General features: G+C 42.6%; 1 protein-coding gene across 5 annotated transcripts in view; it reads left to right on the top strand.

Annotated features, from left to right (window-relative positions):
• Nucleotides 1–21,076, top strand: part of LPCAT2 (lysophosphatidylcholine acyltransferase 2) — a 322,785-nt gene that overhangs the window by 108,762 nt on the left and 192,947 nt on the right. For all 5 annotated transcript variants that reach the window (XM_077458072.1, XM_077458053.1, XM_077458081.1 and 2 more), the window contains exon 4: nucleotides 17,288–17,505. In XM_077458072.1, the coding sequence (XP_077314198.1) occupies nucleotides 17,288–17,505 (218 nt within the window). The remainder of the gene's footprint in view (nucleotides 1–17,287; nucleotides 17,506–21,076) is intronic.

The raw sequence follows: 21,076 nt of genomic DNA on the forward strand, positions 1-21,076 counted from the left end.
GCTGGCATATATACAGGCAGTGGCAGTGCACCCATTAAGGGTGCACGGGCGCCGCCCCCTCTCTCCAGCCACCCTCCTCTATGTATCATATTACAGCGGCAGGCATGTATTTTTAAAGCACCTGATTAGAGCCATAAACTCTAATAGGCTTCAAAAAAGGGGAACTGCGAGCGCAGAACATTGGGCTTGCAGTTAACCAAAGTGTGTTAGAAAAGAAAATATTCATATGCTGTTCTAACACTGAACTGCCTCTCCGCCAATCAGGAAGCGTGGGTGTGTTACCCATCACCCGATTGGCTAAAACGACAGGCGGTGTGATTGGACCAGGAGGAAGAGAGGAGACACATGCAGGACGCAGCTCGCCGCATCACCCACTGCCCCACTGAGATAGGGTAAGTGCTGGGCAGCCAGCGCGCGGCCGGGGTGGGGATCACAGTGTTAACTTTTAAATGGGCACAGTGGTTGCATGTGATGGGGCACAGTGGCTGCATTTAATGGCAGTGGCTGCGTTTAATGGGCACAGTGAGGCTGCAATTGATGTTTTTTTTTTTCTTTTTTCAGAATTTTTGAGTTTGTTTGCGCCCCCTCCCGAAAAAATTTAAGCACCAGCCACCACTCTATACAGGTGTGTGTGTGTGTGTGTGTGTGTGTGGGGGGGGGGGGGGTTCATTTATACAGATGTGTGTAGGGGCTGCCATTTATACAGGTGTGTGGGGGAGCTGACATATATACAGGTGTGTGTGTGTGAGGGGGGGGGGGGGCTGACATAAATACAGGTGTGAGGGGGGCTGACATCTTTACAGGTGTGAGGGGGGCTAGCATATATACAGGTGTGTGAGGGGGTCTGGGCTGACATATATTTTCAGATGTGTGTGGGGGTTTATTGCATAGACCCTCTGGTAAGCAGCTACCTAAGGGATAGTGCACATGGTGTGAACGGTGAAGGTGTAGGATAAGGAAGCGATACTCTCACTATTGGGAATTGGTTGGACACTCTGTGTGGCTACACCCCTTTCTATCTGTCCCATGGATTCATATGGACACTGTTAAATGATTTTTTTATTGCATGAATACTGTTACACACTCAAGACAATTATATAAGCTGGAGCATGTAGATGCTAAACACTATATGGATTGGTAGTTCACTGTGGTGTATGTAGCAGGAGCAATATTTATTTCATTATTATTTATTTTGGTTTAACTTTTTTATGCATGCAATTTTATGAGTTTGTGATGCAGTTTTATGCATGGTAATGAAAAACTGAAAATTTTCATGTGGTTAATATCTAGCGCTGTTAGTGTTTGGAGTTTTATGATAACAGCAGCTGCAGGGATAGTATATATATAATCCATTTAGCGCTGGGTTCAGGAATACATAGTTGTTTTTGAATTTTTTTTTGTAATCATTCAGACATAACTGAAAATGCTAGCCCACCTTGCCTTGAGATCATTCCCAAGCTCCTCCTGTGTAGTTCTGGGCTTATCCCTCACTTTTCTCATGATCATCCTTACCCCATGAGGCGAAATCTTGCATTGAGCTCCAGACTGAGGACGATTGGTGTGTGTGTGTTTTTTGTATTTCTTCCGTTTTTTGTGAATAATCTCTCCAACAGTTGTCTCCTTCTCACCAAGCTTCTTGACTTATGGTCTGGTAGCCCATTCCAGCCTCGTGCAGGTCTACAATGTTGTCCCTGACATCCTTTGACAGCTCTTTGGTCTTGACTATGATGGTGAGGTTTTAGGCTGGGTTCACACTGGAGCGATGCGGGAACGCCGCAAATCCGCGGCGTTTTCCCGCATCGCATGCCTCCCGCCGGCAGTTCACACCCTATGCAGACTGCTGGGAGTGTCAGTGAAACCTTAATGACACCCCCAGATCAGTTCGCATATCGCAGTGCAATCTGCAAACTCGGACAGGAATCGGATCGCATGGTGTGAACACCCATGCGATCCGATTCTGCTGCGGACCAAAAAAAGGGTCCTGTGTGAGTTTGCGGCGGGTGCGATGCGAATTCAGCCATACTATCTGTATGGCTGAACTCGTATCGCACAGAGATCGGATGTGATTTGCACTGCAGTGCGGTGCGAATCACATCCGGTTCTCGCTGCCGCAGCGGTGTGAACCCAGCCTAAATGCTAGAAAGAGACTCTGTGGACAGGTGTCATTTATACACATAATGAGTTGTCGTTAGAAGCACCTTTTATAAATTGACAGGACTAATCTGTGTACCACATGAGCACATGCTGTAGCCAGTCTGTGGGAGCCATAGTTATTGTTGGTAAGGGATCAAATATTTATTTTACTTACTGAACTGCAACTCAATTTATAACATTTGTATCGTGTGTTTTTTTTCCCTGAATTTATGGTTGATAGTCTCGATCATTTAAAATACACCTGTGATAACATTTATAGACCCTTTTGTTTATTTATAAGTGGGCAAACTTACAAAATCTGCAGAGGATCAAAAAATTTTCTTCACTTTTTAGATATCCCTTTTTCTCTTTTGTTCATTGATGGACACAGCATCTTCATCTTGACCTTAGGGTTATATCACTCCTTTAGGTGACGACTAGGCAGAAAGTGTTAAAAACAGCAATACTTGCACAGTACCGTCCAGGAAGCGGTCCTACTGGCTATAACCTCTCACACTGCATCCAGCAGCTCAGTTTTTTTCTGTCTAGTATAGAAGGACCTGGCTGTCAGTGGGATCATTGGTCCTGGGAATCTTTTTTATTTTTTATTTTTTATTTTTTTTTTTTCAGCATTTTTGATTCCTGTGATCTACAGTCAACAGCCGAGCTGGGTAAGAGGCTGGATAATATAGATCCTGGTAGTCTCCTCAGCCTGGCCATCGAGCGTGAGAAGGCCCTAGCTATGCACTGGGTCAGCCACGACATGCCCCATCTGATCCAGGGGCGGTACCCAGCCAGGGGTCCTCCGGGGGGCTCTGGGTCCTGACTGGGGGCTGCGCTGGGTCTGCTCATTCTCTTCCCTGTTTCTGGGCCACAGTGGGGTGTTTGCGGTGTGTTTGCCATGTGGGGAGGCCGTTGCGCGCTCCACGGACATTTTCCTGGGGCTGTGGACATTTTTCTGTAGCCACAGTCAGGTTTTTCCCTTGCATCCATTTTACGTTTATTTACAAGGAGTGGGGAAAACAGCAGTGGATCTTTTCAGCCCTGAAACTCATGGCGGTGCAATGCCCCTTTTGAGGAACGTTTCCTGAAGAAATGAACATCTCCTCCAATTGTTGACGGTATCCAGGTTAAATAAGGTAACCATGATTTCGGTGGAAGGGACTCCTGCTTTTAAGGACCCTGCCGACAGAAGGGCCGAGGCGGTTGCCCGGTCCATGTTTACGGTGGTGGGGTCAGCATTGCGGCTAGTGTTAGCCACAGCCCTGGTGTCAGACGCTTACTGAATGGGCTAAATCGTTGCACTGTAAGTTGGAGAAGCAACAGACTTCCCCGGTCTGCGTGGAGCTGGCGGACCAGTTGGTGCAGGGCCTTAAGTATGTCTGTGATGCAGCCTTAGATATGGCCCCCTTCCTCTCTAGAGCCTCAGTATCAGCAGTAGGGCTACATCACCTGATTTGGCTGAAATGCTGGTCTGTGGACCAGGCATCTAAGAAAGCACTGGCGGACTTTCCCTTGCAGGGAGAGAGGCTCTTTGGAGCCTCACTAAATGACATTATTAAGAATGTTACTGGGGGTAAGAGTACGTTGCTCCCACAGTCCAGAAAAGGTAAGGAGCCACGCTGTAGGCAAGGGCCCTCTTTTTCTGCTCAGAAGCGGATTTTTCGTCCACCTGGGTCGGCAGGTAAGCGTTCCCAGTCCGAAAAGGTGCCTGCTGAGGGACAAAAGCGTCCTTGGTTTTGCAAGCCAAATAAGCCTGTGAGCAAATCTGTTACCACATGTAGGTTTGCGAGAGTCGGGCAAGGGGGTCGCCTTCGGGAGTTTGCAGTCCGGTGGACCTCCCTGCTTTCCGACCAGTGGTTTTGCAAACTGGTTTCATCAGTATACAAGATAGTTTCTTTCTTGTCCACCAAACAGGATTTTTCCCTCCAGCCTTCATCTTCTTCTGGCTCGTCGGGAAGCCCTGTTCGGGGCAGTACAGGAGCTGTGTGATAGTGCCTGTACCGATGCCAGAGAGGTTTCAGGAATTCTACTCCAATCTGTTTGTAGTCCCCAAGAAGGAAGAGGTCTGTCCGGTCCTGGACCTCAAGACCCTCAACAACTTTGTGAAAGTACAAAGGTTCAGGATGGAATCGGTTCGCTCAGTGGTTGCTGCACTCCATCAGGGGGATTTTCTGGCATCCCTGGACATCAAGGACACATACTTGCATGTCCCCATATGCATCAAGCATCAGAGGTTTCTGCAATTGGTGGATGAGCACTACCAATTTGTAGCTCTCCCCTTTGTCCTGGTGCCGGCACCGAGGGGCTTCACAAAGGTGCTAGCCCCAATTTTGGCTTTGATAAGGCAGCGAGGGATCGCAATCATGGGTTACATGGACAACTTCCTTCTGAGGGCAGCTTCTGCCTCAGAATTTAGGGAGGATGTGGCAATCCCCATGCAAACTCTTCGGGAGTTTGGTTGGGTACTGAACCTACAGAAGTCGGTGTTGGTGCCGATTCAATGCCTGGAATCCCTGGGCCTGCTTGTGGACTCCTCAGAGGCGAGAGTCTTTCTCCCTTCAGACAAGCTGCAGACTCTTCAAGCTGCGGTAAAGTTGTTGGTGTCCCGCAGGTGGTAGCCACTTTGAGGTGGTACCGTATGCTCAATTCCACACTCGAGTCTTGCAAAAGGAGATCCTGCCCAAATGGGACATATCTCCATTGTCCCTGGATTGTCAAATTCGAGTGAGCCAACTAGTCAGGGATTCCCTGCTCTGGTGGCTGAGGTCGCTGGCCCTTTGGGTCCTGAAAGACGTTCCTTCCTTTTCATTGGATGAGGATCACAACGGATGCCAGCCTGACTGGTTGGGGGGGGGAGTTTGTGGTGTACAGTCGGCCCAGGGTCGCTGGACCCAGGAAGAATCTCGCCTGCTGATCAATGTACTGGAACTTCGGGCGATCAGGCGGTGGCTCTCTACATGGTCACAGAGGCTGTAGGGGCGTCAGGTCAGGATCCAGTCAGACAACGCCACAGCGGTGGCATATGTCAACCATCAAGGAGGAACAAGGAGCTTTGCTGCAGCACTGGAGGACGCTCACATCCTGCGGTGGGCAGAGCGGCGTGCACCAGCTCTGTCGGATGTGTACAATCCGGGCGTAGAAAATTGGCAAGCGGACTACCTAAGCCGTCAGACATGCTGGACCAAGGGGAATGGTCGCTACATCCGGATGTATTTCAGCTCCTTTGCCTAAGGTGGGGCACGCCAGATGTGGATCTCCTGGCTTCTCAACTCAATCAGAAGGTACAGAGGTTTGTGGCCAGGTCAAAGGATCCCGGGGCAGATGCGACAGACGCGTTGGTGGCTCCATGGGGGCATTATCGGCTGATTTATGCTTTTCCCCCACTCGAACTTCTACCACGTCTGCTTTGCAGAGTGGAGGCCAAGGGGATTCCGGTAATTCCGATTGCCCCAGATTGGTGGCAGATGTTCCTTGGCGACTGTCGATGTGAAAGGACCTTCTGTCGCAAGGTCCAATACTTCATCCTGCTTTACCGTCACTGGCTTTAACGCCATTGCTGTTGAAAGCCAGGTGCTAAGGGACCGAGGTCTGTCGGTTTCAGTAATCTCCACTATGCTGAGAACACAGAAGTCATCTTCTCTGAAGATTTATCATCGTATGGGGAAGGCCTACATCTCCATGTGTGTGGAGATGGGGTGGCGTCCGCGCACATAGTTTCCAGGACCCTGCTGTTTTTGCAGTGAGGAGTAGAGCCTTAAGCACCATTAAGGGGCGGTCTTTTTTTAGCGACCCTTAGCGACTCATTCATTGATGAGTACGTTTGTTCAGGGGGTTTGACATGTGGCCCCTCCGGTTCGACCACTGCTACCTCCATGGGATTTGAATCTTGTACTCTCGGTGCTTCAGAAACTGCCCTTTGAAAACATTAGGGAGAGCCCCTTATTGACACGCTCTCAGAAAATAGTCTAGTGGCTATTACATCTGTCAGGAGGGTTTTTGAGTTGGTGGCCTTGTCTTGCAAGTCTCCCTACTTGATCCTCCACAAGGATAAAGCGGTGCTGTGTCCACAGCCTTCATTTTCTGCCAAAGGTTGTTTCTGCCTTTCATCTAAATGAGGACATTGTGCTTCCGTCCTTATGTCCTCGGCCGTCACACCCCAAAGAGGTGGCTTTGCATTCCTTGGACGTGGTCTGGGCTCTGCGGGTGTATCTGTCTGCTATGGCTCCTTTTCGGAGGTCGGACTTTGTATCAGTGGCTGGTCTGAAGAAGGGACTGGCAGTCTCGTCTGCCACCATTTCTCGGTGGATCAGACAGATTGTGGTTCAGGCTTATGCCATAAAAAGGCGGGCGTCTCCCTTTCCTGTCACAGCACATTCGCCCAGGGCAATTGGTGCCTCTTGAGATTTCCGACATCAAGCATCTGTTTCTCAGGCGTGTAAGGTGGTGACCTGGTCATCCATTCACACTTTCACCAAATTTTACAAGGTTGATGTGAGCGCATCTTCGGATGCTTACTTCGGCCGCAAGGTTTTGCAGGTGGCTGTTTTAAGGTTGCAACTCCTCCGTTGAGGAGCTCTGATTGTTATGGGTGGAATTATATTCTTGCTGTTCCCACCCCTCTTTTTTTACACTGCTTGGGGACATTCCTAAGGTCAAGATGAAGATGCTGTGTCCGTCAATGAAAGAGAAAATAGGATATTTGTACTCACCATAAAATCCTTTTCTCTGAAGTTCCACCCCTCCTATATATGTTTGTACTGCTTTTGACGAACTGAGCCGCTGGATGCAGTGTGAGGGGTTATAGCCAGTAGGACCGCCCACTGGGTGGTACTGTGCAAGTCTTGCTGTTTTTAACACTTTCTGCCTAGTCCTTTCCTAAAGGGGCGATATAACCCTAAGGTCAAGATAAAGATGCTGTGTCCATCAATGAACTTCAGAGAAAAGGATTTTACGGTGAGTACAAAAATCCTTTTTTTTTTTTTTTTTTTTGTTTTATCCACGTGGAAATGAAAGTAGCCATCTGTTTTAAAAGATCAATGTGGCCTAAGGCCTGGTGGGGATTAGAGTGTGAGGGTTGCAGTTAGTAGTGGTAAGGAAAGATTAGGACACTAGTTTGATAGTGTGGTTCTCCTTGTGGGTCTGTAAATATCAGTTTATGCCTAGTACACTTTTTTTTTATTATTTTTTTAAGTTGAACCCATAGCAAGCTGAACGAAAAAAACCTGACAGCTCAGATTGGAGCCACTATACTAATGATGTTATTACAGCGATCTCCCTTGCTGTTCTTTTGTGTTCTGACAGGGGGACGACCCCCCCTGCCAGAACGCTGCAGTCAGTGCTCTCAGCCATTGGCTGAGAGAGCTGATCAAATGGACAGCTGAGGTAGGAAAAACTTCAGTTCATGTAACAACAACTGAATAAACTCAAAATGGAGGTAGCCTCATTGTCACTAAGGTGCAACACTGGGGGAAACAAATAGTTTGTTAGCGGCCTTTAGTGAGTGGCATGGATGGTAAGAATTTTCTAGTTAATGTTTCTTTGCAATGGACTAAGGTTTAGAGGGAAGTCCCAGATTTGGCCCCAGTTTTTGGAATATTATGGAGGACCTTGACATATTTTTCACATTTTCAAGGATAAGCCCGTGGATTATTTTTTTTTGTTTGTGGTTATTTATTTATTTTTTAGTTCAGGTGGAACAAATCTAAATTGTTAGGTTTAGCCCACCTGAAAGGGGAGTCATTGGCTATGCCCTAAATTAGCAGCTGAATGCATTTTGTTTTAAGACAGGAGTTGGTAAAAAAACATATTAGCCTCTGGAGTTATTGTATATATTATTTTTTTAATTCAGGTGGAAAAAATCCAAATGGTTAGGTCTTGTCCACCTGAAAGTGGAGTTATTGCATAAGTCTTAATCTAACAGTTGTATGCAATTTTGGTTTTTATATAAGAATTTGTGAAAAGCGTTGTTTAGTTTCACTTTTTTCCTTTTATAATGAGAATCCATTTTAGATTGTTTGTTTGTTTTTTGTCCTAAAAAAGCATGGTTATTTTTACTAATTAGTTCCAGGTCATAGAAGCTAAGAAATAATAAGTTCCTGGGCTCCAAGGGAGGATCTATAAGCAAAAGTAGCAGACTAATAGATACAGTGCCTTGAAAAAGTATTCACACCCCTTGACATCTTCCACATTTTTGTCACGTTACAACCAAAAACGTAAATGTATTTTATTGGGATTTTATGCGATAGACCAACACAAAGTGGCACATAATTGGGAAGTGGAATAAAACTGTTACTAGTGTGTGTGTGTATATGTATGTATATATAATATATATATATATATATATATATATATATATATTATTTATATTATAAAAAAACCTTTACACACACATGAACTTTAATGCCATTCCAGTCTTAGTCTGTAGGGTTCAATATTGAGTTGACCCACCATTTGCAGCTATAACAGCTTCAACTCTTATGGAAAGGCTGTCCACAAGGTTTAGGAGTGTGTCTATGGGAATGTTTGACCATTCTTCTAAAAGCACATTTGTGAGGTCAGGCATTGATGTCAGATAAGAAGGCCTTACTCCCAATCTCCGCTCTCGTTCATCCAAAAGGTTTTATATCGGGTTGAGGTTCAGGACTTTGTGCAGGCCAGTCAAGTTCCTCCACCCCAAACTTGCTCATCCATGTCTTTATCGACCTTTCTTTCTGCTCTGTTCCAAATAATTTGGTGGAGGGGGAATTATGGTGTGGCTTTGTTTTTCAGGGTTTGGGCTTAAGGCGTCAACATACCAAGATGTTTTGGACAAATGAATGCTCCCAACTTTGTGGGAACAGTTTGGGGATGGCCCCTACCTTTTCCAACATGACTGTGCACCAGTGTACAAAGCAATATCCATAAAGACATGGACGAGTGAGTTTGGGGTGGAGGAGCTTGACTGGCCTGCACAGAGTTCTGAACTTAACCAGAGTGAGGCCTTTTCACCTAACATTAATGTCTTGCCTCACAAATGGGCTTCTGAAAGAATGGTCAAACATTCCCATAGACACACTCCTAAACCTTGTGGACAGCCTTCCCAGAAGAGTTAAAGCTGTTATAGTGGCAAAGGGTGGACCAACTCAATATTAAACCCTATGGACTGGATGTTATTAAAGGTCGTGTATGTGTGTGTATAATATATATGTATGTGTGTGTATATGTGTATATATATATGTGTATATATATATATATATATATATATATATATATATATATATATATATATATATATATTATAAAAAAATTAAATATAAATGAGAGAGAGATATGCTGCGAAATACAAGCAGATATTTGTCCATCATGGCATACCATAAGGGAGGTGTGTGATTGGCCCCAAATTTATTCTGCAGCAGGACAATGAATCCAAACATACCAATGTGAAGAACTATCCCCAGCGTAAAGAAGAACAAGGAGTCCTGGAAGTGATGGTTTGGCCTTCGTGATCTCAACATTTATCAAGTCTGTCTGAGATTAAAGGAAGAGACAGAATGGTTTTGAGGCAGCCTACATCCACATGAGATCTTTGGTTAGTTGTCCAAGATGTTTGGAGCAACCTACTTGCCAAGTTTATTCAAAAACTGTGTGAACAAGCACTGTGTGTACCTAGAAGAATTGATGCGGATTTGAAGCCAAAGGATAGTCACACCAATTATTGATTTGATTTCGATTTTTCTTCCGTTTGCTCACTTTGCATTTTGTAAATTGATAAAAATAAACAATTAGTTCTCCAAGATATTTGCAAATTGCCTGCTGAGTTCCTGCACTGTGTGCAAGTGTACCTAGAGGAATTGATGCGCTTTTTTTGAAGGCAAGAGTGATCACACCAAATATTGATTTGATTTGGATCTCTCTACCATGTTCCATTGTATTAATTGATAAAAAATAACTAACACTTCTATTTCTGAAAGCATTCCTAATTTACAGCATTTTTCACATCTGCCTAAAACATATGTACAGTACTGTACATGCTAGCTTAGTAGTGATTCATATGCATATATATCATCAGTTACCTATTTTTCAATATTATTTATTATTTTTAACAATTTATTTGTATTGTATACAATATATATTTGTATTTATAACAATTGAGTATAATTTATTATTCAGCTGCATTTTATTAATTAGTTTAATTTATGATAACCATTTCAGCTCTTATTTATAATGTTTTCCCAGTTATTTCATTTAAGAAGTGGACATATTTGTTACAAATAACCAGAACAATACAGGTGTTAAAATAAAGATATACTGTATACATGATAATAGGCAAGTACTGTATGTCTTATGACTGACTGACCCCATCTTGTGGTCTGTTGGGGTATGACACATAGCTAGCTCCTTCATATTGGTTCTTTCTAATCCAGCACAACACTATGGGTTATTGATGATTAGTTTTATGATTATGTTAAATTTCATAATTTTTTATATATTTCCTTATCCAGAGGCAGAATTTTTTTCATTTTTGATTTGCACAAGTTTTGATTTGCACACTTCAATTTACTATTACTTTTTTTTTTCAACCTTTTTATGTAATGTTATGAAATTATTGTTTACAGTGTTGGTGCAATTTTTATGTTTTATGCCCTCTGCATATTTTACCTACTTCTTAGTATGGCATGCATACTAATATGGTACTTGCATGTGGGTCTATATACTCAGCAGTAGAGAAGAGTCATTTTGGTAAAATGTATTTGCATAGTAAAAGTACCAAGTTTTTCTTGCACCGTAGTTTAGCTTAAATAAGCCATGCAGGCTGTTTAAGTGAGTAGGCAAAAAAAAAAAAAAACTATAGTATTTGTAAGTAGGGATATACTATGAATGTCATTTGTCCTATAAAGTATCAAAAAGTAAAAAATAAAATAAAAAAAATTACAAGACTTCCCAGGTGCCACTCACAAATATGCAATGTACAAACCCAAATAGTTTTGTATAATCTTCATTTTATTATCACACAATACTTCAATGGTTTCACATTGGTTAACATATGCTGACCAACACACTCTGCTGAATAACCTCAGCGTATAAACTCATACATTCTTAATAAAAATGCTTGACTATTTATTCCACCCATACATAGTTGCCAATTCAACCCTGTGGTGAGGGTGTATTGTTATTCAATGTGTTTGATAGGCTTTCAATCTCCTTCATCAGGAGACTAGAATACCTTAAGGCCTCTTTCACACGGGGCGGATCAGTAATGATCCGCCCCGTGATGATCCGCCCGCTCAGCCTGGATCGCTCCGTTGTCCCCGCTGAGCCGGCTGCGGACAGGGCGGTCTCCGCACGCTGTGCGGGGACCGCCCTGTCGGCTCTCCGCTCTCCTCTATGGGGATCGGATGAGCACGGACCGTGTGTCCGTGTTCATCTGATCCGCTCTGCAGACGGATAGAAAAATAGGATTTTCCTCCGTCTGCAGAATCGGACTGTTCCGGAGGCGGAGGAAATCGGGTGTCTGCGGATGTTCATCCACAGACACCCGCTATCCCATAGGGATGAATGTATGCCCGGATTTCATCCGCAAACGGATGGATGAAATACGGACATATCATCCGCATGTGTGAAAGGGGCCTAAGTTTTTTTTTTTTTTGTTCTACAACATCAAAACAAGTTGAAAGAATAATCAGTGTTTAGATACACATATACGTGCATAATAACAAACAATAAAAGGCAATAAGTAACTCAACATACATTTAATTTTAAACATAAAGGCATGTACTGTATCCAGAGAGTAGGAACTTAAGTCACCAGCTCCTGCTATTTAGGGCTTAGAAAGAGCTAGGGATATAGACCTCCGATGAGAAGGGAGAAAGGGAGATCAGGGTTGAAGGAAACTTCATATCCTAATCACAATCTAGAAAATTACACACATCTGTATTATATATACAATATCCTTCAATACCCAAAGATACTATAAAGAGGTAGGTGTAATAAAAGAATCATAAAAAATGGTTAGTAACTGACTAAAATGGCGGCCCCGGGACCCGAGAGCCGAGGGACGGCTCAGCCTCGGGCAGCCGACATCGCGGGCGACCTGGACAGGTAAGTGCTTATTAAAAGTCAGCAGCTACAGTGTTTGCAGCTGCTGACTTTTTTTTTTTTTTTTTTTAAACCGACCCTCCTCTTTAATGTATAAAATGAAAGTAAAACAAATGGTAATATAAGTGTATTCCAGTGTGATAGAGGAGTAGGAGTGGTTTTGTTTGGATTGATGTTTGAACTGAATTTTGCTTGTTCTGGGGTTCGACAAATGGCAAAACTACAGTGCTGTGAAAAAGTATTTGCCTCATTCCTGTTTTGTTTATTTTTGTTTGCATGTTTTTTTGCATATTTCTTACACTTAAATAATTTCAGATCATCAGACAAGTTTTAATATTACACAAAGATAACCCAAGTAAATCCAAGATGCAGTTTTTTAAATTATTTCATTTATTAAGGGAAAAAAGCTGTTCAAACCTGCCTGGCCCTATGTGAAAAGGTAATTGCCCCCCTCATGCTGAATCATGAATGATTTGTGAACCACAATTTTTTGGAAAGCTGAGTTAAATTTCACTTGCCGCACCCAGCCCTGATTACTGCCAGACCTGTTGAATCAAGAAATCACATAAATAGAAGCTGTCTGACAAAGTGAAGCATGCTAACAGATCACAAAAAGCCAGACATCATACCACAATCTAAAAAACAAACAAACTCAAGAACAGATTAGAAACAAAGTAATGTTCATGCATCTGTCTAGGAAGGGTTTCAACACCATTGCTAAGGCTTTGGGACTCCAGTGAACCATGGGGAGGGCCATTATCCGCAAATGGGGATAACTTGGAACAGTGGGGAACTTTCCCAGGAGTGGCTGGCCCACAAAAATTACTCCAAGAGCATGACGATAACTCATCCAGGAGGTCATAAAAGAACCCAGAACAACATCTAAAGAACTGCAGGCCTCACTTGCCTCAGGTAAGATCAGTGTTCATGATTCAACAATAAGAAAGATCCTGGGAAAAATGGCATTCATGGGTGAGTTTAAAGGCCAAAGCCACTGCTGACCAAAAAGAACACCAAAGGCTCATCTCACATTTTCCAAAAAACATCTTGATTATGCCAAGACTTTTAGGCAAATATTCTGTGGTCTGATGAGACAACAAATTAACTTTTTGGAAGATGAGCATCCAGTTACATCCGGTGTAAAATAAATACAGCATTTCATAACAAGAACATCCTACCAACAGTTTGCAGCTTCAGCACCTGGACGACCTACCATAATTGATGGAACCATGAATTCTGAGCTCTACCAAAAAATCCTAAAGCCATCAGTTTGTGTACTCAAGCGCAAGCGCACTTGGGTTATGCAGCAGGACAATGATCTGAAACACAACAGCAAGTTCACCTCCACATGGTTCAAACAAAGTAAAATGTAGGTTTTGGAGTGGCCTAGTCAAAGCCTGGACTTAAATTCAATTGAGAAGCTGTATCATGACCTTACACAGGCTGCTCATACTGGAAAACCCTCCAATGTGGCTGAATTAAAACAACTGCAAAGAAGAGTGGGCCAAAGTTGCTCTACAGCAATGTGGAATACTCATTGCCATGTATCGCAAACGCTTGATTGCAGTTGGGGTGGCACAACCAGTGATTAGGTTTGGGGGCAATTACTTATAGGTTTGGACAGCTTTTTTTGCCCTAATAAATTAAGCCATCATTTAAAAACTTCATTTTGTATTTACTCAGGTTATCTTTGTGTAATAATACAATTTGAGTTATTTTAAATGTGACAAATATGCAAAAAAAATAAAAAATCAGAAAGGGGTCAAATACTTTTTCACAGCATTGTATATGTGTGTCCTGCCAAACCTCAGGCTGCAGTGGGAAGCAAAACATTTAATAGCATTATCGCTAAATGTGACAGCTTCCTGCCAGCAGTCACTGAACCAGCAGTCACTTGTCCTAATTACCAGTGACATATCCCCGCCCACTCTATTCATCTCTCAGTCAGGAATTCCTGGCTGACAGGTGAATGTAAACAAAAAGGCCACAATTTACCCCAGACCCTGTAGGTCTGATATGAATTTTAGGGGGACCTCATGAAAAAAAAAGCATGTGGTTTCCCAAAATTCCATACCAAACCCTTCAGGGTAAATTTTTATTTATCTTTTCCTCAGTCTTCACAAGGGAATCAGCAGGGCTTCAGTATCCAAAACTGCAGTGTTTTATCCTCAAGACACATCACAGGAAGCCATGTTTAACATGATAAAATTAAAATGAGACTTGGGTAACTTAACATTAATAAATCACCGGGACCAGATGGCTTGCTACCGAGAGTACTTGGGGTACTCAGTCAAGTAATTGCCAGACCATTGTTCCTAATTTTTACTGACTAGAATGGTACCAGGTGATTGGAGAAAAGCCAATGGTAGCACCAATATTTAAAAAGGGCCCACAATACATCTCTGGGAATTACAGACCAGTTAGCCTAACATCAATAGTATGTAAACTCTTGGAGGGGATAAGGGACTATATACAAGATTTTAGTAATGAGAACGGTCTCATTAGCAGTAATCAGCATGGATTCATGAAGAATCATTCTTGCCAAACCAATCTATTTAATCTTCTATGAGGAGGTGAGTTGGCATCTAGATAAAGGAAAGCCTGTAAATGTGGTGTATCTGGATTTTGCAAAAGCATTTAACACAGTCCCCCATAAAAGTTTACTGTACAAAATAAGGTCAGTTGGCATGGACCATAGGGTGAGTACATGGATTGAAGACTGGCTTCAAGGGACAAGTTCAGAGGGTGATGATAAATGGGGAGTACTCGGAATGGTCAGGGGTGGGTAGTGGGGTCCCTTAGGGTTCTGTGCTGGGACCAATCCCTTTTAATTTGTTCATAAACTACCTAGAGGATTGGGTAAACAGTTCAATCTCTGTATTTGCGGATGATACTAATCTAAGCAGGGCAATAACTTCTCTGCAGGATGTGAAAACGTTGCAAAAAGATCTGAACAAATTAATGGGGTAGGCAACTACATGGCAAATGAGGTTCAGTGTAGAAAAATGTAAAATAATGCATCTGAGTGGCAAAAATATGAATGCAATCTATACACTGGGTGGGGGGGGGGGGGGGGAGAACCTCTGGGGGAATCTAGAATGGAAAAGGACCTGGGGTTCCTAGTAGATGATAGGCTCAGCAATGTCATGCAATGCCAAGCTGCTGCTAACACGGCAAACAGAATATTGGCATGCATTAAAAAGGGGATCAACTCCAGAGATAAAACAATAATTCTCCCGTTCTACAAGACTCTGATCCAGCTGCACCTAGAGAGTTCTGTCCAGTTCTGGGCACCAGTCCTCAGGAAGGATGTAAATACAAAGAATTACCACTCTAAGGTAATGACTTCTCCCAAAACAGCTGTCTCCACAATCCCACAGGGTGCTGGCTCTGTTTGCAACAGGAACTGAAGTAGAAAAGATGTAGCTGGATAGCCGCACTCCGAATTATTCAACTTTATTTCAAAAATATAATTAAAATCATAGCATCTAGGCTGGTAAACAGTCAGTCTGTTTACCAGCCTAGATGCTATGATTTTAATTATATTTTTAAATAAAGTTGAATAATTCAGAGTGCGGCTATCCAGCTACATCTCTTCCTCAGGAATGATGTACTGGAAATGGAGCAAGTACAGAGAAGGGCAACAAAGCTAATAAAGGGTCTGGAGGATATTGTTTATGAGGAAAGGTTGCGAGCATTAAGCTTATTTTCTCTGGAGAAGAAACGCTTGAGAGGGGATATGATTTAAATTTACAAATACCGTACTAGTGACCCCACAATAAGGATAAAACTTTTTTGCGGTAGGGAGTTTAACAAGACTTGTGGCCACTCATTAAAATTAGAAGAAAAGTGGTTTAACCTTAAATTACGTTGAGGGTTCTTTACTGTAAGAGCAGCAAGGATGTGGAATTCCTTTCTCGTAGTCTCAGCGGGGAGCATCTATAGTTTCAAGAAACTATTAGGCTGCGTACACACGCGGGGACTGTTCGCCCAACTTTGTCCGTCAAACAGTTTCAGCAAACAGTCCGCTCAAAATTAGCATGGACGGACATGGCCACACACGACGAACGAACAGTTTGCTGAAACCGTGCGCGATGACGTGAACGGCACGTACGACGGGACGAAAAATACGACGTCCTATACACTGCATTATAACTTTCGGCGTGTAAATCCTTTCTGAGCATGCGCGGAACTTAGTTTGACGAACAAGCCTACACACGAGGGGACTGTTCGCTGAAACAAAGTTTCAGCGGACAGTTTTTCGGAATTTCCGAAAAACCTTGTTCAGCGGACTGTTCGCTGAAACTGTCCGCTGAAAGCCCACACACGAGCGGACTGTCCGCCGAAACACTGTTCAGCGGACAAAGTTGGGCGAACAGTCCCCGCGTGTGTACGCGACCTAAGATAAGCACCTGAATGAGCACAACATACAGGAATATACAAGGTAATACTGACATATAATCACACACATAGGTTGGACTTGTGTCTTTTTTTTAACCTCACTTACTATGTAACTGTTCCTTCCTTCCCTTCCTTCCCTTCCTTCCGCCCCTCCCTTCCTTTCTTCCTTTCTTCTGCCTTCTTCCTTTTGCCTTCTTACTTCTGCCTCCTTCTTCCTGCATGTTTTGGCCATTCCTTTCATGGATGAAAAATGTACTTGTTCATTTACTAAAGGCAAATAAGCTGTTAACTTTGCAATGGAGAATACAAAAAAAAAAACACATTTTTGCTTGCACATGATTGGATAATGAATGTATAGACATCAGGACCCCTCCTTTCATCTCTGCTTTCATTAAGATCTGGGGAAGATTCCCTTAAAAAGTGCAACATTCAAAACAACAGTGCATTCTTTGCATTAAGGTAAAAACCTTCTGTGTCCAGGAGGTTTGGGAACTTTTTTTATTTCTGCTTAAATAAACATTGCTATATGCTTACATTTCTCAGTTTAGCACTTACATCTAAATGGCAGATAAAATGTAAGTATGAATGTAGGTTATTTTACATTTTCCTATTTAATTTATATTTTTTGTTAATCACAAATTCTGATTCATTATATTTTTCCTAATGTTTCTGGCAGAAATGTATCAAAGTATGTTTTAAGTTGCCTTGGACGTCTCCTTTTTTTCTCGATGGGATTCCATGTTCGCATTGTTGGAAAGCCTGCAAGCTTCTCTGAATCTCCAATCTTTGTAGTTGCTCCACACTCTTCATTCTTTGATGGGATTGCAGTGATTGCATCAGGGATGCCCTCCACTGTTTCCAGAGCAGAAAACATCGCTGTTCCCATATTTGGCAGTAAGAACTGATTACATTTTGTTTACTAAATTAATATATATTAGTGTGTGATTTTAAAGTTCCCTGTCACTACAGGGTGAAACTTGAAAGATGACTTATTTGAAAAAGAAAAGTATATATACTTACATTTATAATGACCTTTCTGTTGAATTGCTATTGCTTCACTACTCTCTGGCTTCTGCAGGTATTCAACACTTGAGGTGTGTAAAATGCCTCCACCACCGCTGCATGTTGTGGTTCCTGACTAGGATTCACCCAAAGGGTTGAATCCTTGCAGCACTAGAAGAGCAGCATTTTTCAAGTGCAGTATACCTTCTTTTAGTTTAGCAATACTGCAGATATTAGGTTTCAAGTCAAGTCTTACTTTTGTGAGAACAACAAAATCCTCTTCATCCAAGCTTGACTCTGTTGTCGGAGTCGTATAGAGATTATACTACAGTATGCAAGACACATATTATCCTAACTGGGCACATAGACATTGCAGCGAGGAGTGGATGTTTGTGCAGCTTTCACAGTCTGTTTTGTATTCCAGTACATGCATGTTTTGCCATCTCAAACCTGTTTTGCATTGTTGCCTCTAACTTTGCACCAGTGCAGTAAACTGCAAGTTACAGTTACCCTCTGTTCTGCAATTAAACATGTATTGGAAGAATTATGGCAAATTTTATTGCAGGCTCTAGTTTGTTGCTATTTTGTGCAAACAGACCTTGCAGGTTAATGTCTGGAAAAAGCAGTAATCTGATCATAGGAGCAGGAAACCATATACAGCACATAGGGGTATGCTATACCAAGACAGTATACAGAAAGCTCCCAATGGTTAGAAGGTAGAAATTTGTATAGAAATAATCCTAATATTAAAGCACCTAACCACCCAAAATAGTACAGAGAAAAAATAAATATTAGAAATCTGAAAAATTATATATAATAATTTCATTTGGGTAACTTTTTTGTGACACATTTGTAGTTAATAGTTTTAATAGAAGGTTGAAATGTAAAAAAAAAAAAATGCTGCCTTTTGTGCAGCATCTCATTGTATCCTTAATAGAAGGTTGAAAGTGAGAAAAAATGCTGCCTTTTTTGCAGCATAACATTTGTATCCTTTGTAAAAAAGAAAAAAGTAAATAATAAAAAAAAAACACCCAAAATATCACACCCAGATGCACTTTAACCCCTTGCCATATCTCCATTTCTCCAAAAAGTGTTTTTTTTTCTTCGTAAAACGTATGTAAAATAAATGTATTGGCTTTGTCAGTAATATTTGCAGTGGATGTTTGGTAGTGCTTTGTAATTGAAGTCTAAATCAAAAGTCAGCTTCTTACTCACAAATCCTCTCTGTGCTGAAGGTTCACTTTGACATCATATGTGCAGCTGGACAGGCTAGTACCTCAAGTGCATAGTGGGCCATCTCCATCCAGTGGTATAACCTTGACATACATGGTATAACCTTGACACTCCATTGATTTCATCCTTTAATATCATTGCTTGTAAGTGTTTTATTTACAACATTGCCATTCCTGCTCGCGACCTAAACGGCAAGCGGCCTATGGTCATAGGATTGTATTTTTTCGTCCTCTTGTTCATGGAGAAAGATTAATGGGAACCAAAGGGGATTGATAAAAAAACTCACACCAAATGTGACCCCACTGTCCCCATCTTCTGCAGTTCTCCCAATTTGCTATTCTTCCATAAGGGGATATACTCATTAAATCCTCTGTATTTTAATATAGCCTCGCTGTGTCCCACACTCTCGTCATTAAACTCAAAGTAGGGAGTCCTAATGGAAAGGATCCTTCCCCCAGAGCTTCCACTATTGAGTCATGTGGTGTATTTTGTAGGAGCATTTTTCTCCCTGCCTCTCCCCCTTCTAAATTACACCCCCCCCCCCATATACTGGAGTTGTGACACGAGGAAGTAGCTAAAGGGGTGTGGGAGCGCTACTCCTCCTTCCTGTTTTTGTAACTGCAAAGTACTCAATCGAATTCTTGCCGACCCACCTTTCCAAATCAGTTCCCTGAACACCATGTCTATCTTTGGAAACCACATTTTATATAACCAAATTGGGGAGTTATGCAATACATAGAGAAGCTGCGGCATCCATATCATTTTGATTAAATTACAGCGACCTGCCACAGATAATGGCAGTCGTTTCCACACTTTTGTCTTCCTCCTAAATGTATTCAGTAACAGGATTATATTATCTGCTGTGTACTGTTGAGGGTCTCTGGATACTTTTATTCCTATGTATTTAAATTTACTTGCTACTTGGATCTGGGTCACCTCCTCAGGCAAGGGGCTTCCCAGAAGATCTACTGGCAGAAGGCTAGATTTTTCCCAATTTATCTTAAGTCTGGAAATTTGGCCAAATTTGTTAATAATGTCCATAGCTTTCTGAAGGGCATCCTGTGTACCGCCAAGGAATAACAGTAGGTCATCCACGTATAATGCTACTTTTTCTTCTAAGACCCTTCACCTGAGCAGAAGACCACAGACACCCTTGTCTTGTCCCCCTCCCCAGTCTAAATTTATCAGACTTTTCATTATTCACCTTTTACTCTGGCTTCTGGTGCCCTATAAAGCATTTTTACCCATTTCATGAAACCTGGTCCAAATTGGGCCATCTCCATAACTCTCCAGAGATACTCAAGACTATCAAAGGCCTTGGACAAAATAGCCCTCTCCCAACTCTCATCCGTAGGTTGTAAAACCTTAGATGAACACAAAGTCTCTCACAGGAACGTAGTTCTAACCGAAGGATGAAATTAGGAACTTGCAGTACCAGAATCTTGCAGCCAGCGATACCGTAAGAGTGTGGATTTACTTGGTGTCCTTTCAGCTCAGCTTCCAGGCTCTTACCAAGCAGCCAGCCTCATGCATGGCCCTCTTCTGAAGAGTCTTCCCCTGGTTGTGTTTTGAATTGCTGGGCCTCTCCAATCCGGAGACGGCACCGCACCACCTTGAAATCCTCCTAGTTACTGGGCCTCGTACTAGCCAGTCTCGAGACTCGGAAACGGATGGATCCGCACGCCAGGCCATGAGGGCCCCTGGGGGCTGGTCAGGAGGACCAGGACCATGGAGTCAGAACATACTTCTGGACCAGAACCCAGAACCACGTGACCTCAGCACCTTAAGTACCCTCTCCCAGAATACACAGCGAGACAACACACCCACTGATTGGCTCAGAGAGAGAGATTGGTACCCAAAGCGTCCAACCAGACTGCGTTACAATGCCTGTCAGAGATGATACATGTACCCATGACCAGGCAGAACATAGTGCAGTCCAGCCAAACTGATGCCAGAATCACAATTTACATAATTTAACCCTAAGACCCAGCTATGGTCTTAGAAAAAACTAAATTTACAAACATAGCTTCAGGAGTAGCGGCGCTACGAAAAAAAAAAAACAAAAAAAAAAAAACAGACCAGAACACCTCCTTCCACATGTTTGCTGTGTACCCCACATGTAGAGATGCACCGATACCGATACTGGTATTTGTGCTGATAAAAAAGCATTTGCACGAGTATCAGTGCTCGTGCAAATGCTCTGATGCCTGATCCGATACCTGTTGTATTG

Source organism: Lithobates pipiens, unplaced genomic scaffold (assembly GCF_037356315.1).
Source record: "Lithobates pipiens isolate NorthernLeopardFrog02 unplaced genomic scaffold, aLitPip1_a1.2 Scaffold_10, whole genome shotgun sequence".
NCBI lineage: Eukaryota > Metazoa > Chordata > Amphibia > Anura > Ranidae > Lithobates > Lithobates pipiens.